General features: G+C 44.7%; 1 protein-coding gene across 3 annotated transcripts in view; it reads right to left on the bottom strand.

Annotated features, from left to right (window-relative positions):
- ATF7 (activating transcription factor 7) overlaps positions 1-6,841 on the bottom strand; it is a 65,208-nt gene extending 58,367 nt beyond the window's left edge. For all 3 annotated transcript variants that reach the window (XM_030554434.1, XM_030554435.1, XM_030554436.1), the window contains exon 1: positions 6,816-6,841. In XM_030554434.1, coding sequence (XP_030410294.1) covers positions 6,816-6,818 — 3 coding nt within the window. In that variant the 5' untranslated portion in view covers positions 6,819-6,841. The remainder of the gene's footprint in view (positions 1-6,815) is intronic.
- Positions 6,842-15,422: the final 8,581 nt, after the last annotated feature.

Raw genomic sequence — 15,422 nt, 5'->3', positions numbered from 1 at the left:
CTTCACCACCTCCTGGGACTGAACCTCAGGGCCTTCAGTACTCCTGCTTCATTACTGAGCTCCGTTCAGTAAGTCCAACGGAGATGGACTCCTGATGGAGATTTGTACATCCTCCAGAGGTTAATGCATCTCACCAAGCATTTGCAGTGACACTGAAACAGCACTGTGAAAACAGTGGGGTTTATTCGTTAACTGGAACACAGCATAGGAAGTCCTTAGGTTAAAGCATAGTCCATTCTGGTTAGCTCAGATTCTAGCCAAGCTGTAGTGAACCCCTTGGTTCTAGCTCTGTCTCTATCGGACATCCTTTGTCATACTTCAGGTGAGAGCCCTGATTCCTTCCAGCAGTCAACTCTTATCTCCCCCACTTCATCTCTCTTCAGTCCTTTGATCTCCAGCAGGTGGACTGTTGATCAGCTTCCTTAAGGAGAGGCTGAGAAGTACATATCCCTCTGTGTTGTTGGTTGCTAGGTGCCAATATCCTGGCGACTGGATTCACCATTGCCTTCTCAAATGGAGACCAAGGCCCAGATAGTTAGGCAACACCCACACTTATCTCTCTTTCCCTGCCTTGAGAGCAAACAGACTCTTTCCAATCACTGGGTAACAATGCAGCATATAGGGGAAACTGAGGCATAAATAGGATTAAAAAATACTACAAAATATTCCACTTCATCACATTACCCACCTCCCTTTGGGAGAGTCACTTTAGGAACAGAGATGGATTCAAATTGCATTTCTGTTTGCTAGGAACAGTTCTAAAGGATCCTGAACACCACCGTTAAAAAACTATTAACAGTCTTCTGGTAGACAATGACAATTAGCATGCAGTCACTGGAGAGACCAAGAGAAAAGCTGATCAAGACTCTGAATCAGAGGAGAATGGAAGTTTTCTGGGCAGTAATGCTGGACTCTTTGGTACTGTCTACAATAGGGAAGGGAAAAAGCTGTGTTAGAAGAAGCCTAGGGCCATCTCAATCAGCTACATGGAGGGCTGAGAAGGCACTGACCAAACTGAGGGTGTAACCACACTATGAAAAAAGGTATCAGCTACCACAGTAAAATGGTAGCAAAAATAATGTTAGCAGGTTGAGACTTCCTCACCTACTCATGTGTGAAAACTACAAACAGCCCTATCTTCACGAGGACTCTTCCTCACATTAACTAATGTGAAGCTCAGGCCCAAGCTTCCTCAACAGTATATTAGCAGTCATTAAAGGCTGATTAGAAACAGATTAGATCCCACTACAAAAACCTTCTCTCTTCTAAACCTCAGGAACTGGTGACATATTTTAGGACCGGCTCATAGTCTTCGACTATCCCTCAATGCGAGGATGTTGTCTGCCAAGGGGTTCATTGGTGGATTTTTAAATGGCTAAGGAGCCCAATTTCTGCCCTGCAGATTTTCCCACAGAAGTGACAGGTGGGATCTTGGAGGAGACAGTTGTTGGCTGGAGTGTTGTGCCCTTTCTTTCCTCTTTTGTCGCTTCTCTGTCTCATGAGCACGTCTGTCTCCTCAAGGTGAGCTGTGGCTTGGTGTATGGTGTGGCACAGCTGTGTTATGTTCTGTGCCGAGTCCTCCCAGTTTGTTGGGTGGATGCCTCCCTTTTAAGGTGTACTTTCAGTAGGTCTGTGAAGAGCTTTCGCTGCCATCCACGAGCCCTTCCTTCCCTCACTTAATTGAGAAAAGGGTACTAGCTTCGGGAGGCGAGTGTCAGGCATATGTACACGGCAGCCAGCCCCGTGCCGCTGGTGTTTCCTGATCTGCACTTCCATAATGTTGGGATTATGGTCTGCAGAGAGAACGCTTGATGTTACTGTGGCGGTCCTTCCCAGCTGCTCCTGAGGAATCCCTCCTGAGGCGCCGTTGCTGGAAACCATCCAGCCATTTGAGGATGACTTCTGCAGGTCTTTAGTACCGGGGTCAAGCAACCTGCTGCACCATGGCCATTAGGGTAATCTATGGTGGGCCCCGAGGCGGTTTTTCTTTAAGTTGACCGATCCGCAGGCACGGCCCCCGCGCAGCCCTCTCAGTGGCCGCGGTCGCTGTTCCCGGCCACTGGGAGTTGCGGGGGTCTGTGCCTGGCCGGCATGGCAACACAAATGGTTCTCTCTGCCCTCCAGCAGATTACCCTGATGGGACTGCATGCTGAAGGTTGCCAACCCCTGTCGTAGTAGATCAAAATAGCAAAAGTAGATCCATATAGGAAAGATCAATCACAGATGGGATCACATGAGGTTAATGAACTTGCAAACAGTGATCAATACTGATGTCTTAGCAGAGGGGTTGGCAACCTCTGGCACGTGGCTTGCCACAGTAAGCACCCTGGCGGGCCGGGCCAGTTTGTTTACCTGCCGCGTCAGCAGGTTGGCCAATCACGGCTCCCACTGGCCACGGTTTGCCATTCCAGGCCAATGGGGGTGGCGGGAAGCAGCGACCAGCACATCCCTCGCCCGCACTTGCTTCCACAGCCCCATTGGCCTGGGACGGCGAACCGTGGCCAGTGGAGCCGCGATCAGCCGAACCTGCCAAGGCAGCAGGTAAACAACCGGGCCCAGACCACAATGTGCTTACCCTGGTGAGCCGCGTGCCAGAGAGTTTTCACTGCGTTTGTTCACAGCCAATCCACTCAAAATCAGACTGACAACACTACAAAGGCTTAGAAAGTGAAACCGCCATGTTTTCCCTGCAGTGCTGATTCTGGTTCCAAAGAGAAGGATGCTCAACTGTTGTGGATCAGGGATAACCAGAAACAGGAATCAGAACAAGGCAGGCTTTCATGACTATCTTGGTACACTCAGCAAAAACAAAAAAAAAAATTAAAAATAATTCGAAATCTGGCACCACATGAGATATTCCAGATCGGTTCTATTAGCTATGCTGGCTGGCAAAACTCTGCTTGCAGCACAACCAACTGGCATTTGCAGGTGTGAAATGCGTGCAGTGGGACGCTCACATTCAGTAATCCATAGAGAGAAGAGTGTTAATACCCTCTTTTAAATATTAAGTCCATAGTAAAGCACATATATCAATGAATACTGCTGCTAAATCTGCATCCAATGCACTGTGGAAAGCCCAGTTTCCAAGCAGGGGGGACAATCTACTTGACTGGTATCCAAACTAATTACATTACTGAGGCAGGTTTCACTCCCCACTCTCCTTTGAGTTAGATAGGCATCAGAACCCTCAGAGAAAGAACAATTCTTAACCAGAACCTATCTATAGCAGTTAACAGATAAAATGAATGCCAAAAGCATTACTGTATATACAAAACCTACAACTTTCTCCTTCAGAGCTGCCCAATGAGAAGTGAATGGCTTAACAGTGCACATGAATGCTTCCCTGGAAGCAGAGGTTCAAACTGCAACAGCATTAGATTCTGTCTACTCCTTTTGGAGAGACAAAGGGATAAGCTTGAAGATGATCTTTTTTTGAAGATCTTTCTGGCTCTGTAAAACAAAGATGTCAATGAAAAGAGCAATGGTGAGGTGTTGCCTTGGTGTACATAGCCAAAAATACACCCCCTCAACTATGCCGTCACAGAAAACTCTGCGTATCAACTGGCTCCTTTGCTCCAAAAGTAGCTGCACTTAGAGGAGCTTCACAGATAGTCACAGTACAAGAGGAGCAAGAGAAATGTAACTATATCCATTCAGATCCTTAGCTATTCCACAGCCATATGTTTATTTCTTCTGTGTGGCCTTGTACTTGACGCCAAGTATCTGAGTGTTTGATTGCAGGACAATGCGTCATGTGGCAGCAGAAAATGTCCCAACATACACATCATCTCTCTATATCAGTTCTGTTGGCAGAACTTGATTTAAAGATGATCTCTAGATTTTAAAGCCTCAAGAGGTGGTCTACAGCCTCAGCATAACCTTTCCAATATTGCTGGTGTGTGTGAAGAAAATCCAAGCAATGGTTTGTTTGAAGCCAAAGTCAATATTTTACTGATTTTAATTGCTAAGGCATCTTACAGCAACAGCATCGCTGAAAAAAACCGATCAAGGGATGACTTTGGAACAGCAGTTCACCAGAATGGATAGCCATGTTATAAAAGAGAATCATCATCATAAGGCTTTTAGTTACCTCCTCACTCATCTCTGCAATGAAATTTGGTAGTAAGATCACATCCCAATACAACAGCACTGCAAACATACATCCCACTTCTTCATTTCTGAGAATATTCCTTGAATTAACAGCTAGAAAGGAATGCAGTGCGATTTCTTTTAAACTATTTAATTCCTTGTGTGTGTATATACATATTTACTTCATGTCACCAGAAGGAGGCGGCTACCGAATTGACTTCTAGTTCAAAATGTAGCTGTTTTCAAATGTTATAAAGTGAACGCTCTCTCTACAGCCACATCAGTGATATGTCTGCAGCAGTCTCCATGAGCCCCTTTGTCTGGAACACCAAGATTTATGGTGCCACGTGTGACCACACAGAATGGGCAGACGTGACGTCTTCATTAACACAGTAGCTAGACAGAAATATTACATTTCTGAAGCACCTTTCAGGGGATATCAACAAGCTTTCCAGGCACACACAGTGCAGATATGCTCAGAAAAGAAGACATTATTCTTATAAAAATCACAGCTCTCAACCTTCAAATCTGCCAATGTGACAAGCCATCAAAATGGGTGACAAATGACTGAAGAGTAGAACACCTGGGATTTGTGTACATCATGCCTTAGTTGACAGACTAGAATGTTTCTTCACTACAAAACCTCTTTAAAAGGATGGCTTTTGACTGTGTTAAACAAGCCAGTTTTGCTGGACTGTGGTGTGCTTGGCACACCCATCCGCGTATTCCTGTGCTTTCAAAAGTGGCCTCCAGTCATTGGTGCTGCAGCTGCCTCTATAGGGCAGAATCAGGCCTCTCCATCCAGCCCTTAATAAGTGGGTTAAGGTTGAAGTGATTCCTGCCCTGGGTCTCTGTAGGAAAGGGGGGGCCTTTTCAGTGTCATTGAGTTCTGTATATTTTACTGTATGTTATATTTAAGTTTCCATAGCAAATTAACTCATAGACAAGTTCTCTTATGGCTAGAGCTGCAAATGCACTCTGAAACGTAGGGCAAAAGGTCAAACGGTGTTCTCTCTACCTCCATGGTCATCAGTAACAAAACGCTTCTCCCACAGTACATATCTGGCAGCAGTGGACCATGCCAAAGGCAGAATGAAATCCAGCTCAATCTTCACTTGTTTTTGTCAACAGGACAGTGTAAGGTGACCAGATGTCCCAATTTTATTGGGACAGTCCCAGTATTTGGGGCTTTTTTCTTATATAGGCTCCAATTACTTCCCCCACTCCCGTCCTCATTTTTCACACTTGCTGTCTGATCAACCAAGGACTCAAAAGCGGATCCAGTATGGTGTGTAAGAAGGTGACATTAAGAGATTCACTTTTCCATCTGTAACTATGCAGTAAGGTCAGTACTACTTTACAGAAATCTCAGGGGTCCACCTACTTTAATGCACCCTTATCGCAATGGTGCAAAAATCCTTACAGAACACACTGCAAAGCTGGGGAGGCCAATATCCCTTGTATATGGGGTAGGGGGAGAGGGAGTAATTTTACACAGTCAATTGGAGCTGGCTTTTGCCAACTTTAGGCGGGAATGCAAAAAGGGGAAGAGTTAGCAAAGACTAGGGGTCTCGAAGTAATACAGACCTTTTTGGGGTTTTGCAATATACAACCCCACTACCACCACCCTGCAAACAGTCTGGAGCACCTAACTCCCTACTAATGTCAATGAGAGTTCTGCAAATTATGAGCGGCAGGCTCAGACCCATGTTTTTTTTTTTTTTAAATACTGGTAGACTTGCTATCTAAATAAATTATCCTAAAGTGCAGTTACTGCCCAAAAATCCTAGTAGCGTGTCCTGATGAGAAGATGGCAGCCATCATATTAAAGTGCAATCCCTAATTAAAACCTCAACAGGGAGAAGGGAAAGACTTGTTCTCCTGGCAGAAAGTCCTATTCCTGGTTATTTTTTATAGGTTTTTTTTTTGTTATTAAAAGCTTACTTTTTCGGAGGTGATTGACATTGAAGTTACTTGACATGCCCACAGCAGAGTCCCATTAAATGCACTGGTATCTATATTCTTCTTTAGAAAAAGGGGAATTCAGAAACCTTTTCAGACCCTCTTCTATTTGACAGACAAGCGTCTCTGCCAGTACAGCACAGCAGGCGTGCTTCAAATGTAAAGCAGGAGTGGTATTCTTAAAATTTGCAATGAATACTAGCCATAGGAATGATTAAGTTTCACAAAATATAGAAAATGTTGCTACTAAATATTATTTAAGTCTTTAATTATACTTTAAAACAGCCATTTTAGAAAAAGTAGTTCTATTATAGTGCTTTTGTAGTTAAAGGTCTGTCAACATTTCCATTTTAAACCTTCATTTCTAGGGGGTTTATAATATGGTCATAAAAATTCATTCCAGGTTGGAACTTGGCATACAGGGACTCAGCATAGAAGCAATTTTTTTTTTTTTATTATCCAATTTGGTTTAAATTGGTTTGGCTGTTAAGTTATAGGTGTGTAAAAAATAAAAGTTTACTGGTTTCAGATGCCTTTTTCAGCTTATTATTCAAAATTAGCTTCCATCTGCCCACTTCCAAAAATAGATTTTCAGTGAGAGGCAGGACACGTTATTTCACTGCACTGAAAATACAAGAGTTCCAATTCTTAAAAAACAAAATCAATGCAATACTAAAAACTAAAAGAGCTCCTATAAGCAACAACTACTCTTACTATGAACTCTCATTTCTCAAGTCTCCAAGCAATAACAGTATAATACGTACCATCTACCACTTTGTGCTTGGTATGTAGGTACTGGAAAAGGCCTTAATCTGAAAGAAAATACTTCCGTAAACCTGCATTCCAGTAACATACTAGAAGGATTTTAACCAAAATGTTTCTCTGTAGAATTTTTTTCTTTAGTTTTATGCAGCTATGGCAGTTTCAGACAAGGATAAATGAGGTAGGAGGAAGACCAAGTTTATCCTGCTAGGAATCTTTCAAGGTATCCTTAGATGCTTCCTTGAAGAATTTAATAGCAATGAAATTACAATTTATGGTTCAGATCTTTAAGTCTTTTAGGTGCAGCAGCAATACAAGGAGAGCTCATGATCAAGCATACCATATACATGCACTGGGCAACAAAACCCAGGCAAAGAATGAAAGCTTGAAAATGGAATGAAATTTTGCCTCTACATTGTCGTAGGTGTTGTTCAAGTTTGACCATTTATCCAGAATTTTATTCAATATTTATCTGACAAGGGAACTGTCAGCCAAAAAAAGATTTTAGTCCAACAGGCTTATTGACATTGTCTACATCACACAGTTTTGTCAACAAAAGTCAGCTTCCCTTGGAAAAAAACAAAAACGGGAGGTCTGCACGCTGCAATGCTCCTTCTGCCGACAAAATAAAACCACCTCCATGAGAGGCTTAGAGCTTTTTGTGGCAAAGTTATAATCAACAAAGTGTCAGTGTAGACACCGCGCTTGCTTACGTCTCTATAACTGGCCTCCAGGAGGAGTCCCACAATGCTCATCTTGACTACTCTGGTCAGCAGTTTGAACTCTGCTGCCCTGCACCCAGTACACAGGGATCTGTCCCTCCCCCTTTAAAGGCCTGGGATTTTTTTAAAATCCCACTTCCTGTTTTCTTGGCATGGACAGCTCACATTTCATCTTCCCAGCTGACTATGGCAGCTCCACACAGCAAACGCTCTCCCACTTGGAGCACACCTGAGTTGTTGGATCTGCTAGCACTGTGGGAAGAGGAGGCTGTGCAGTCCCAGTTCCACTCCAGCCATAGGAACTTTAATACCTATGTCAGATTTCCTGTGACTTGTTGGATAAGGGCTAAGAACAGGACACATATCAGAGCATACCAAGATAAAGGAGTTGAGGCAGACATGCCAGAACGTAAGGGAGACAAACCATCGCTCTGGTGCTGCGCTGAAGACCTGCCACTTTTATAAGGACCTGGAGGCCATCCTTGGCAGTGACCTCACCTCCACTACCAAGAGCCTCATTGATACTTCAGTAGGGCTGGAGACAATGGACTCAACCCTGAGGACCAAGTCGTGGATGAATAGGTCGAGTTGGAGGATTATGTGGTGGACACGGCAGGGTTGTCCAGTGGCACATCCAGACTTCTTCTCCAATCCATAGGGGTCTAGCCAATGGCCGGATCCAGCCCATCTAACATTTCTGTCTGGCCCGCCAGGATCTTGGGCTGCCCCCTCGCAATTTCTGGGCCGCTAGAAGTCCCACAGCGTAGCGGGGTGCTCAGACAGGCTGTGTGCCTGCTGTGGCCCCACGCCACTTCCAGCATGACTCTGCACACTACCTCCGCCCCAGCACCATCCTCACAGTTCCCCTTTGGCCAGAAACCAGCCAACAGGAGCTGCGGGGGCAATGCTTGTAGGTGTGGGCATCACACAGAGATTCGCTGCCCCCCTCCTCCCAAGGGGCACGCAGAGACGTGCCAGTAGCAGCTGGCCACAGCCACTTCCAGGAGTAGTGTGGGGCCACAGCAAGCAGGCAACCTGCCTGAGCCACCGGCCAGAAGCCACCTGTGGTAAGCACCTCTCAGCCAGAATCTGCACCTCACACCCTCTCCCGCACCCCAACCTCCTGCCCCAGGCCAGAACCTCCTCCTACACTCAAACTCCCTCCCAGAGCCCACACCCCTCACCTGCACCCCAACACTCACACCAGCCCAGAGATCCCTCCTGCACCCAAACTCCATCCCAGACCCTGTGCCCTCTCCTGCAGCCAAACTCCCTTCCTTAATACAGTAGAAATGTGCAGCTCATGACGACTTACCAAAATTTACGGAGTGGCTCCCCTGTGAAAATTATTGCCCACCCCTGGTCTAGCCAGGCCCAGCAGTCAGTCTCTAGCATGCATGATATGGAAGAGGAGAGCTCTGATAAGTGATCTTTTCGAGTTGATGCTGTTCAGTTATATGAACTAACACAAGAACTAGGGTCACCAAGTGAAATTAATAGGCAGCAGGTTTAAAACAAATAAAAGGAAGTATTTCTTCACATAACGCACAGTCAACCTGCAGAACTCGTTGCCAGAGGATGTTGTGATGGCCAAGACCATAATTGGGTTCAAAAAAGAACTAAATAAATTCATAGAGGATAGGCCCATCAATGGCTATTAGCCAGGATGGACAGGAATGGTGTTCCTAGCCTTTGTTTGCCAGAAGCTGGGAATGAGTGACAGGGGATGGATCACTTGATGATTACCTGTTCTGTTCATTCCCTCTGGGGCACCTGGCACTGACCACTGTCAGAAGACAGGATTCTGAACTAGATGGACCCACGGTCCGACCCAGTAGGGCCATTCTTATGTTATAAGACAGAGCTGTCCTTTGCTTTGTATATTCTAAAGACGGTGAAGGGATAGAAATGCAAACACAGCTAGTCTTGGACATGTGCTTCACATTCCTCTGTGCAGCTCAACAGTGTGGCAGAACAGTGTTAATGCAAACAGAGATCTCTAGGAAAAAACTTTCCTGGTGGTACTTGCCAATCCTCTGCTGAAGATTCCTTGGAAGTGCTGCTTTGTTCCTTTCCCCATTCTAGGAAACCTTCCCATGCCAATCAGCAATCACTTGTGCAGGGTGTGTTGTTAATTTAATGAAACAAACTTTGAAAGATAAGCAGTCTTTTCTGGTCTTGTACATGTGGTTGTTGCTGCTGGTAGTAATACACACTGTCAATTTGATCATTTGCTGACTACAAGTCCCTGTCAGGAATCACCACAAATTTTTATGCAAGGCAGCAAGTTAACAAAGCATGGCAGAGTGCTGTATAGAAAAAAAACACATTACTGGGGCTCATTGTCAAAATGGTGCCTCAAAGCCTCCCTGATTCGAATAGCCTCCCATTGTGTCCCTTTATTAGCCCTGGTATCCGGCTGGTCAAATTCAGCAGCCAGGCGATCCGCCACCATGCTCCACCCTGGGGGAAGCTTTTCATCCTTAGGGTACGTCCAAACTACCCACTGGATAGGCGGGTAGCGATCAATCTATCAGAGATCAATTTATTGCATCTTGTCTAGATGAGATGACTCCATCCCCAAACGCACTCCTGTTGACTCCAGAAATCCACTTCCACCTCTCGCTCTGGTGGAGTCAACGGGGGAGCTGCGGCCGTCAATCCCGTGCCGTGAGGACAGGAGGTACGTCGAAATAAGATCGACTGCAACTATGCTATTCCGTTAGCTGAAGTTGCGTATCCGTACATCAACACACCCACCCCAGTGTAGACCAGCCCTTAGCCTCACAAGTATTATGGAGTGTGCAGCATGCTGCTATGACCACGGAATATTTTCCTCTTTTGGGCTAACCTGCCATAAAAGCAACACCAGCGCGCTTTTAATTTGCCAAAGGCACATTCTACAGCCATTCTGCACCTGCTCAGCCTATTGTTGAAGGGCTCCTTGCTGCTGTCCAGATTTCTTGTGTAAGGCTTCCATGAGCCACGAAAGCAAGTGGTACACTGGGTCTCCCAGGATCACTACGGGCATTTCAACATCCCCCCCACTGGAATCTTCTGGTCAAGAAAGTCCCTGCTAGGAGCTTTCTATATAGGCCATTGTTTCTGAAGAGGCATGCGTCATGCACCTTCCTGGACCACCCTGAATTGATGTCAATTAAATGCGCAGGGTGATCCACAAGCACCTACAATACCATAGAGAAGTACCCCTTTCTCTTGATGTACTTTGTTGCAAGATGGTCCAGGACCAAAAATGGAATATGCATACCATCTATCACCCTGCCACAGTTAGGGAATCCCATTGCCACAAAGCCATCCAATATTCACGCAAATTGCAAAAAGAGTCATAGTCCTTGGTAGCAGGATGCAATTAATGGCTCTGCACATTTGAATTACCGCAGCCCCAGTGGTCAACTTCCTGACTCCAAACTGATTCACAACCGACCGGTAGCAGGCTAGAGTCGCCAGCTTCCAAATAGTAATTGCTCCGCACTTCTCCACTGATAGGGCAGCTCTCATTTTGGCATCCTTGCTCCACAGTGCTGGGGCAAGCTCCGCACACTGTTTCAGGATTGTGGCTTTCCACATTTGAAAGTCCTGCAGCCACTGCTTATCATACCAGACCTGCGTAACAATGTGATCCTACACTCAGTGCTCGTTTCCCCAAGACCAGAAGTGACGGTCCACTGCGTTCAGCTGCTCCATGAATGCTAAAAGTAATCTGGTGTTGTTTCTTCCCATGGCACACAGCAAGTCAAGCAATTCTGATTCCTGTTCAGATGGGTGCTCATGTTATACTGCCTGACCATTCATGACAATAACAGTAGAGAGCAGCGTGGGATCTATCCTTTCAGACAGAAATGTCAGGCACACAGTAAAAACACTGACCGTTGAAAAATGCCACAAAACGGTGTCAGAAACCCATGGAATGCTGGGATGGAAAAAACTCCATAGAACCTGTACCCATGATGCACTGCGATCCACTCTGCCTTCCTACAACTCCTAGCTGCAGAAGGTGGTGAGTAGCAGAGTGGATATCTACCCACAGTGCACTGCTCTCTGTCAGTGCTAGAGCACCAGTTCTGGACATGCTCTGCCGACAGACGAGCGTTGTGTGAACATGCACATCTCAGTTTTTGACTGTCAGCTTAATTTACGTCAACAAAACCTTGTAGTGCAGACAAAGCCTCAGTCTCCTCTCCACATAAGCCACTCCCCTTGATCAGTGTCTCTTTTATTTTAAACTCCAGTCCTGTTCTGTTACACAGATGCATGGTAATGATTCCACTGTTAGGGCTGGGTTATAAATGGGTGTAAATTCCTGTTTTCAATAAAAGTAGGTGGACATGTGGAGTCACACAGAGTTAGTTTTTATGTCCTTAGAATTTTCTTTTGCTTTATCTTCTTAAAATTACCAGCCTACACAAAACCTTGTAGAGAGGGGGACCCTGAGGAGAACTGGTATATGGGAAACTGTTTAAAAAATAAAAAATAAAAAAATTCAAGGATATTTTTAATGTTTTACAGGTTGAACCTCTCTAGTCCAGAACTCTCTGGTCCGGCAACATCTGTGGTCCATCATGATTTTAGTTAGCTGGAGGTCCGCTTACTGGGGGTGGGGCCAAGTTTCTGCAGTCCGGCAAAGTTTGTTTACAGTCACCAGTCCTGGCTCTCAGTGTTCTGTGTATTTAGCTCTACTTTTCCCCTAAATACGTCATCTAAGAGACGAGCAAGCCATGGAAGTGTTGGTAATGCTGCTAAGTGTAAGTATGTGTCAATATCGATACAGAAAAAGTGGAATTGTTGTAGAAATAGAAACTGAAAAAGGGCACAGTGGTACGTTGTTCTGTTTATTCACCTCGGCAAGACAAAAATAAAGAGAGACCCGCTCACTCAGGGCCGGCTCCAGCTTTTTTGCCACCCCAAGGGGTGAAGCAGGGGGCTGGGGGGGAGGGGAGATAAAGCCATTGCAGTTGGCAGCAGCTCAATTGTGCCGCTCCATTCTTTGGCAGCAATTCAGCGGTGGGTCCTTTGCTCCCTCTTCCTCTTCGGTGGCACTTCAGCGGCAGCTCAAAGAGGAAGAGAGGGACTGAGAGACCCGCTGCCAAAGACCCGGACGTGCCGCCCCTTTCCATTGGTGCCCCAAGCACCTGCTTCCTCCACTGGTGCCTGAAGCCGGCCCTGTGCTCACTACAATACTGTGTTGACCTCCCATGGTTCAGCATTCTCTGGTTTGGCAAAGGTCAGGTCCTGAGGGTGCCAGACAAGAGGTTCAACCTGTAATTGAATGCTGCTGTGCGCTGTGCACATGCCTGATTAACGGATTGGGACCAGTTGCACAGAAGCCTTATTGATGAGCCCAGGCACATACAACCTTCACCATAGGAGCATTTCTCTCAGATTGTATTCTATCCACTACTGCCGATGGAGAAGATATTCTCTGACTGCATTCTACTACCACAGGTCTGCCCCCAGACCCCCAGTTAAATACTAAAGTAAAAAAAACAGAGGAAATTAATATGCAAAACACTTCATTGTTCAGGCTTGCTCCCCCCCCCAATACCTAACACAATCCCAGCACTGGAAAATTAAGCCATCTACTAGTATTTACTCTCTTCCTACATGATCCTGTGTACAGCAGCCCTAACTGCTTCACAATGGAGTTTTTTCCTGTATAGTTCATCTTAAGATTTCCCTACACTGGGAATTTCCAGCCACTGATGTACCCGCACCAGTACAAACCCTACTGTAGGCAGGCAAAACCATTCTTTGCATTAGGGCAGTTCGCCCCCTACTCGGAATTGGGATAAGCTGTGCCGGTGCAGACAGTAGTTTACGCTGTCTACAGAGATGGCTTATACCAGTGGCTGTCGTGGTGGCACATCTGCCAGGGCAGGCAAGGCTTTACACTCTACATATTCTATGCCGGTGGAAATTCTGAAGCATGGAGGGGACAACTGGCCACTGGAAAGCCTCAGAGAGAGAGAAAGAGAGAAGAGAACCTTTTTTCTCTTTACTATCAGAGCTTGTACAACAGGAATAATCTATATTCATTTGTATTATACAGGCGATAAAACACACCTTAGCTTCAGTTCCACATTTAGCCAATCACAGACACCATTTGTTGCCTCGTATATTACAAAGCAATAGAGATTTAAGGGATAATGGTCATAGCGGCAGAGTATACAAAGCAATAAACTGCTTTGGAGGATGGTTAAATGCCAAGTGATGCTGCAGCTTCAATGCCATAAACATTATTTCTATTATATGACAAGATAAGAGATACAATAAGCCACAAAGAAGAAAAATCATTTTCCTGCCCTCATGAAAGTTCTGGGCTTCTAGTTTCTTGGACTTTCCAGGGACATCACCTCAATGAAATGGGCTTCGAAAGGAATAAATTCTTAAATTAAGGGTGGGTTTAAGACCCAAATGATTGTTTGAGGAAATGGCTTGTATAAAAGTGATTTGATGAGATTCTGTAAGTGATGTGTCACTTAAAAATGAAATGTTCTGTTTTTTTTGGGGGTGGTAACTGGCCGAAGTCCTCCTCCTTGTAGATTATATTCAACATGATTGCATCTCCATTAAAACAGCTCTCTAGTTTAGGCAACTGTTATGGATGAAGCATATTAATAATGACCTTCTTTCCATAATAACACTTCATTAAAAAAAAAAATCAAAAAAAATGTGCAACCCTCACAGATAGCATTATAAAGCAGGTGGAAGTAGAGGGAAGTATATTCCATTATCACACACACACACACACATTTCACACCATCAGTCAATCATTCAATTCCACTTTCAATCCCGAATCTTGGAAGTGCTTTTAAGAGGTAGCTAAGTATTTTTACATAAGGGGAAAACAGGCACAGAAACTAAGTGACTTGCCTCAGGTCACAGTAAATCAGTGGCAGAATTCTGAACAGAATCCATGCCTTTCTCTCAGACCTTTGTCCTAGATGCCTAAGATGCTTAAACCTGGTAAAATCCCCTTTTATTAGTGAGTCAGTGCTGTATCATTATACATTTTTAGTTAATACCGCTCCATTGTAATGACAACATTAAAGTTTATTGCTAACATTTAGTTCCAAAGGGTGTAGTTAATCACAGAGAGTGTATTTTAAACAGGATTAGAAGACTATTTTAATAATCATTAGCTACAGCATGACACCTTCCCCAACAGGACCTTTTGGATCTGTTTCACATTACATACAACAAAAGCCTTACTCAAGGCACAGTTTTGCATCTACTATAATCAATACAGAGACTAACATGCTTCTTTATTTTCTTTATTTCCTTCAGAGAGAGTGTTGCAGCCAAGGGACACATTCTTGTTTGCCAAAAGAGGAGCTATTGAACAATGAGGAGGGAGTAAGTGGGGGGTGTGGTGGAGAGAGAGAGTAATCTGTCCTCTTAAATAAATAAATAAATAAAATAAAAAAACTGCACAGCACATCAGATAAACGACCTTCAGCAGAATCTTTTTTAAAACATATATGCAGCACATTTAGAGCTCAGCTGGGTCACATCAGACTCACTGTTGGGAAGTAATCATGTACAGAATCCAAAAATAGCAGCCATTAAAGACCTAGCAACCAAAACATGTTTACATACCCACTGCAAGCTCACTAGGTTTGATTATATGGTGAGTATAGTAAGATCTTCTAATCTATTTTAGGTATCCACTCCCCCCACCTTCCCTTATCACAGCATTTTTCTAATTTCTATACAGAACCAGTGGAGGGAAGGGAAAACTAGCAAGAAAGGAAGTAAAGCGAGACGCTGGCCACAACCACATAGGAAAAGAAGAGCCAACTGACAACTCATATAAGGAAGTCATGGACTTCTCCCTTTAGCAAAATGTGTGTGACTGGCTTCATAACA

The sequence above is a fragment of the Gopherus evgoodei genome, chromosome 3, assembly GCF_007399415.2.
Source record: "Gopherus evgoodei ecotype Sinaloan lineage chromosome 3, rGopEvg1_v1.p, whole genome shotgun sequence".
NCBI classification, from domain to species: Eukaryota; Metazoa; Chordata; order Testudines; family Testudinidae; genus Gopherus; species Gopherus evgoodei.
This window is presented reverse-complemented; position numbering and strand designations above follow the sequence as displayed.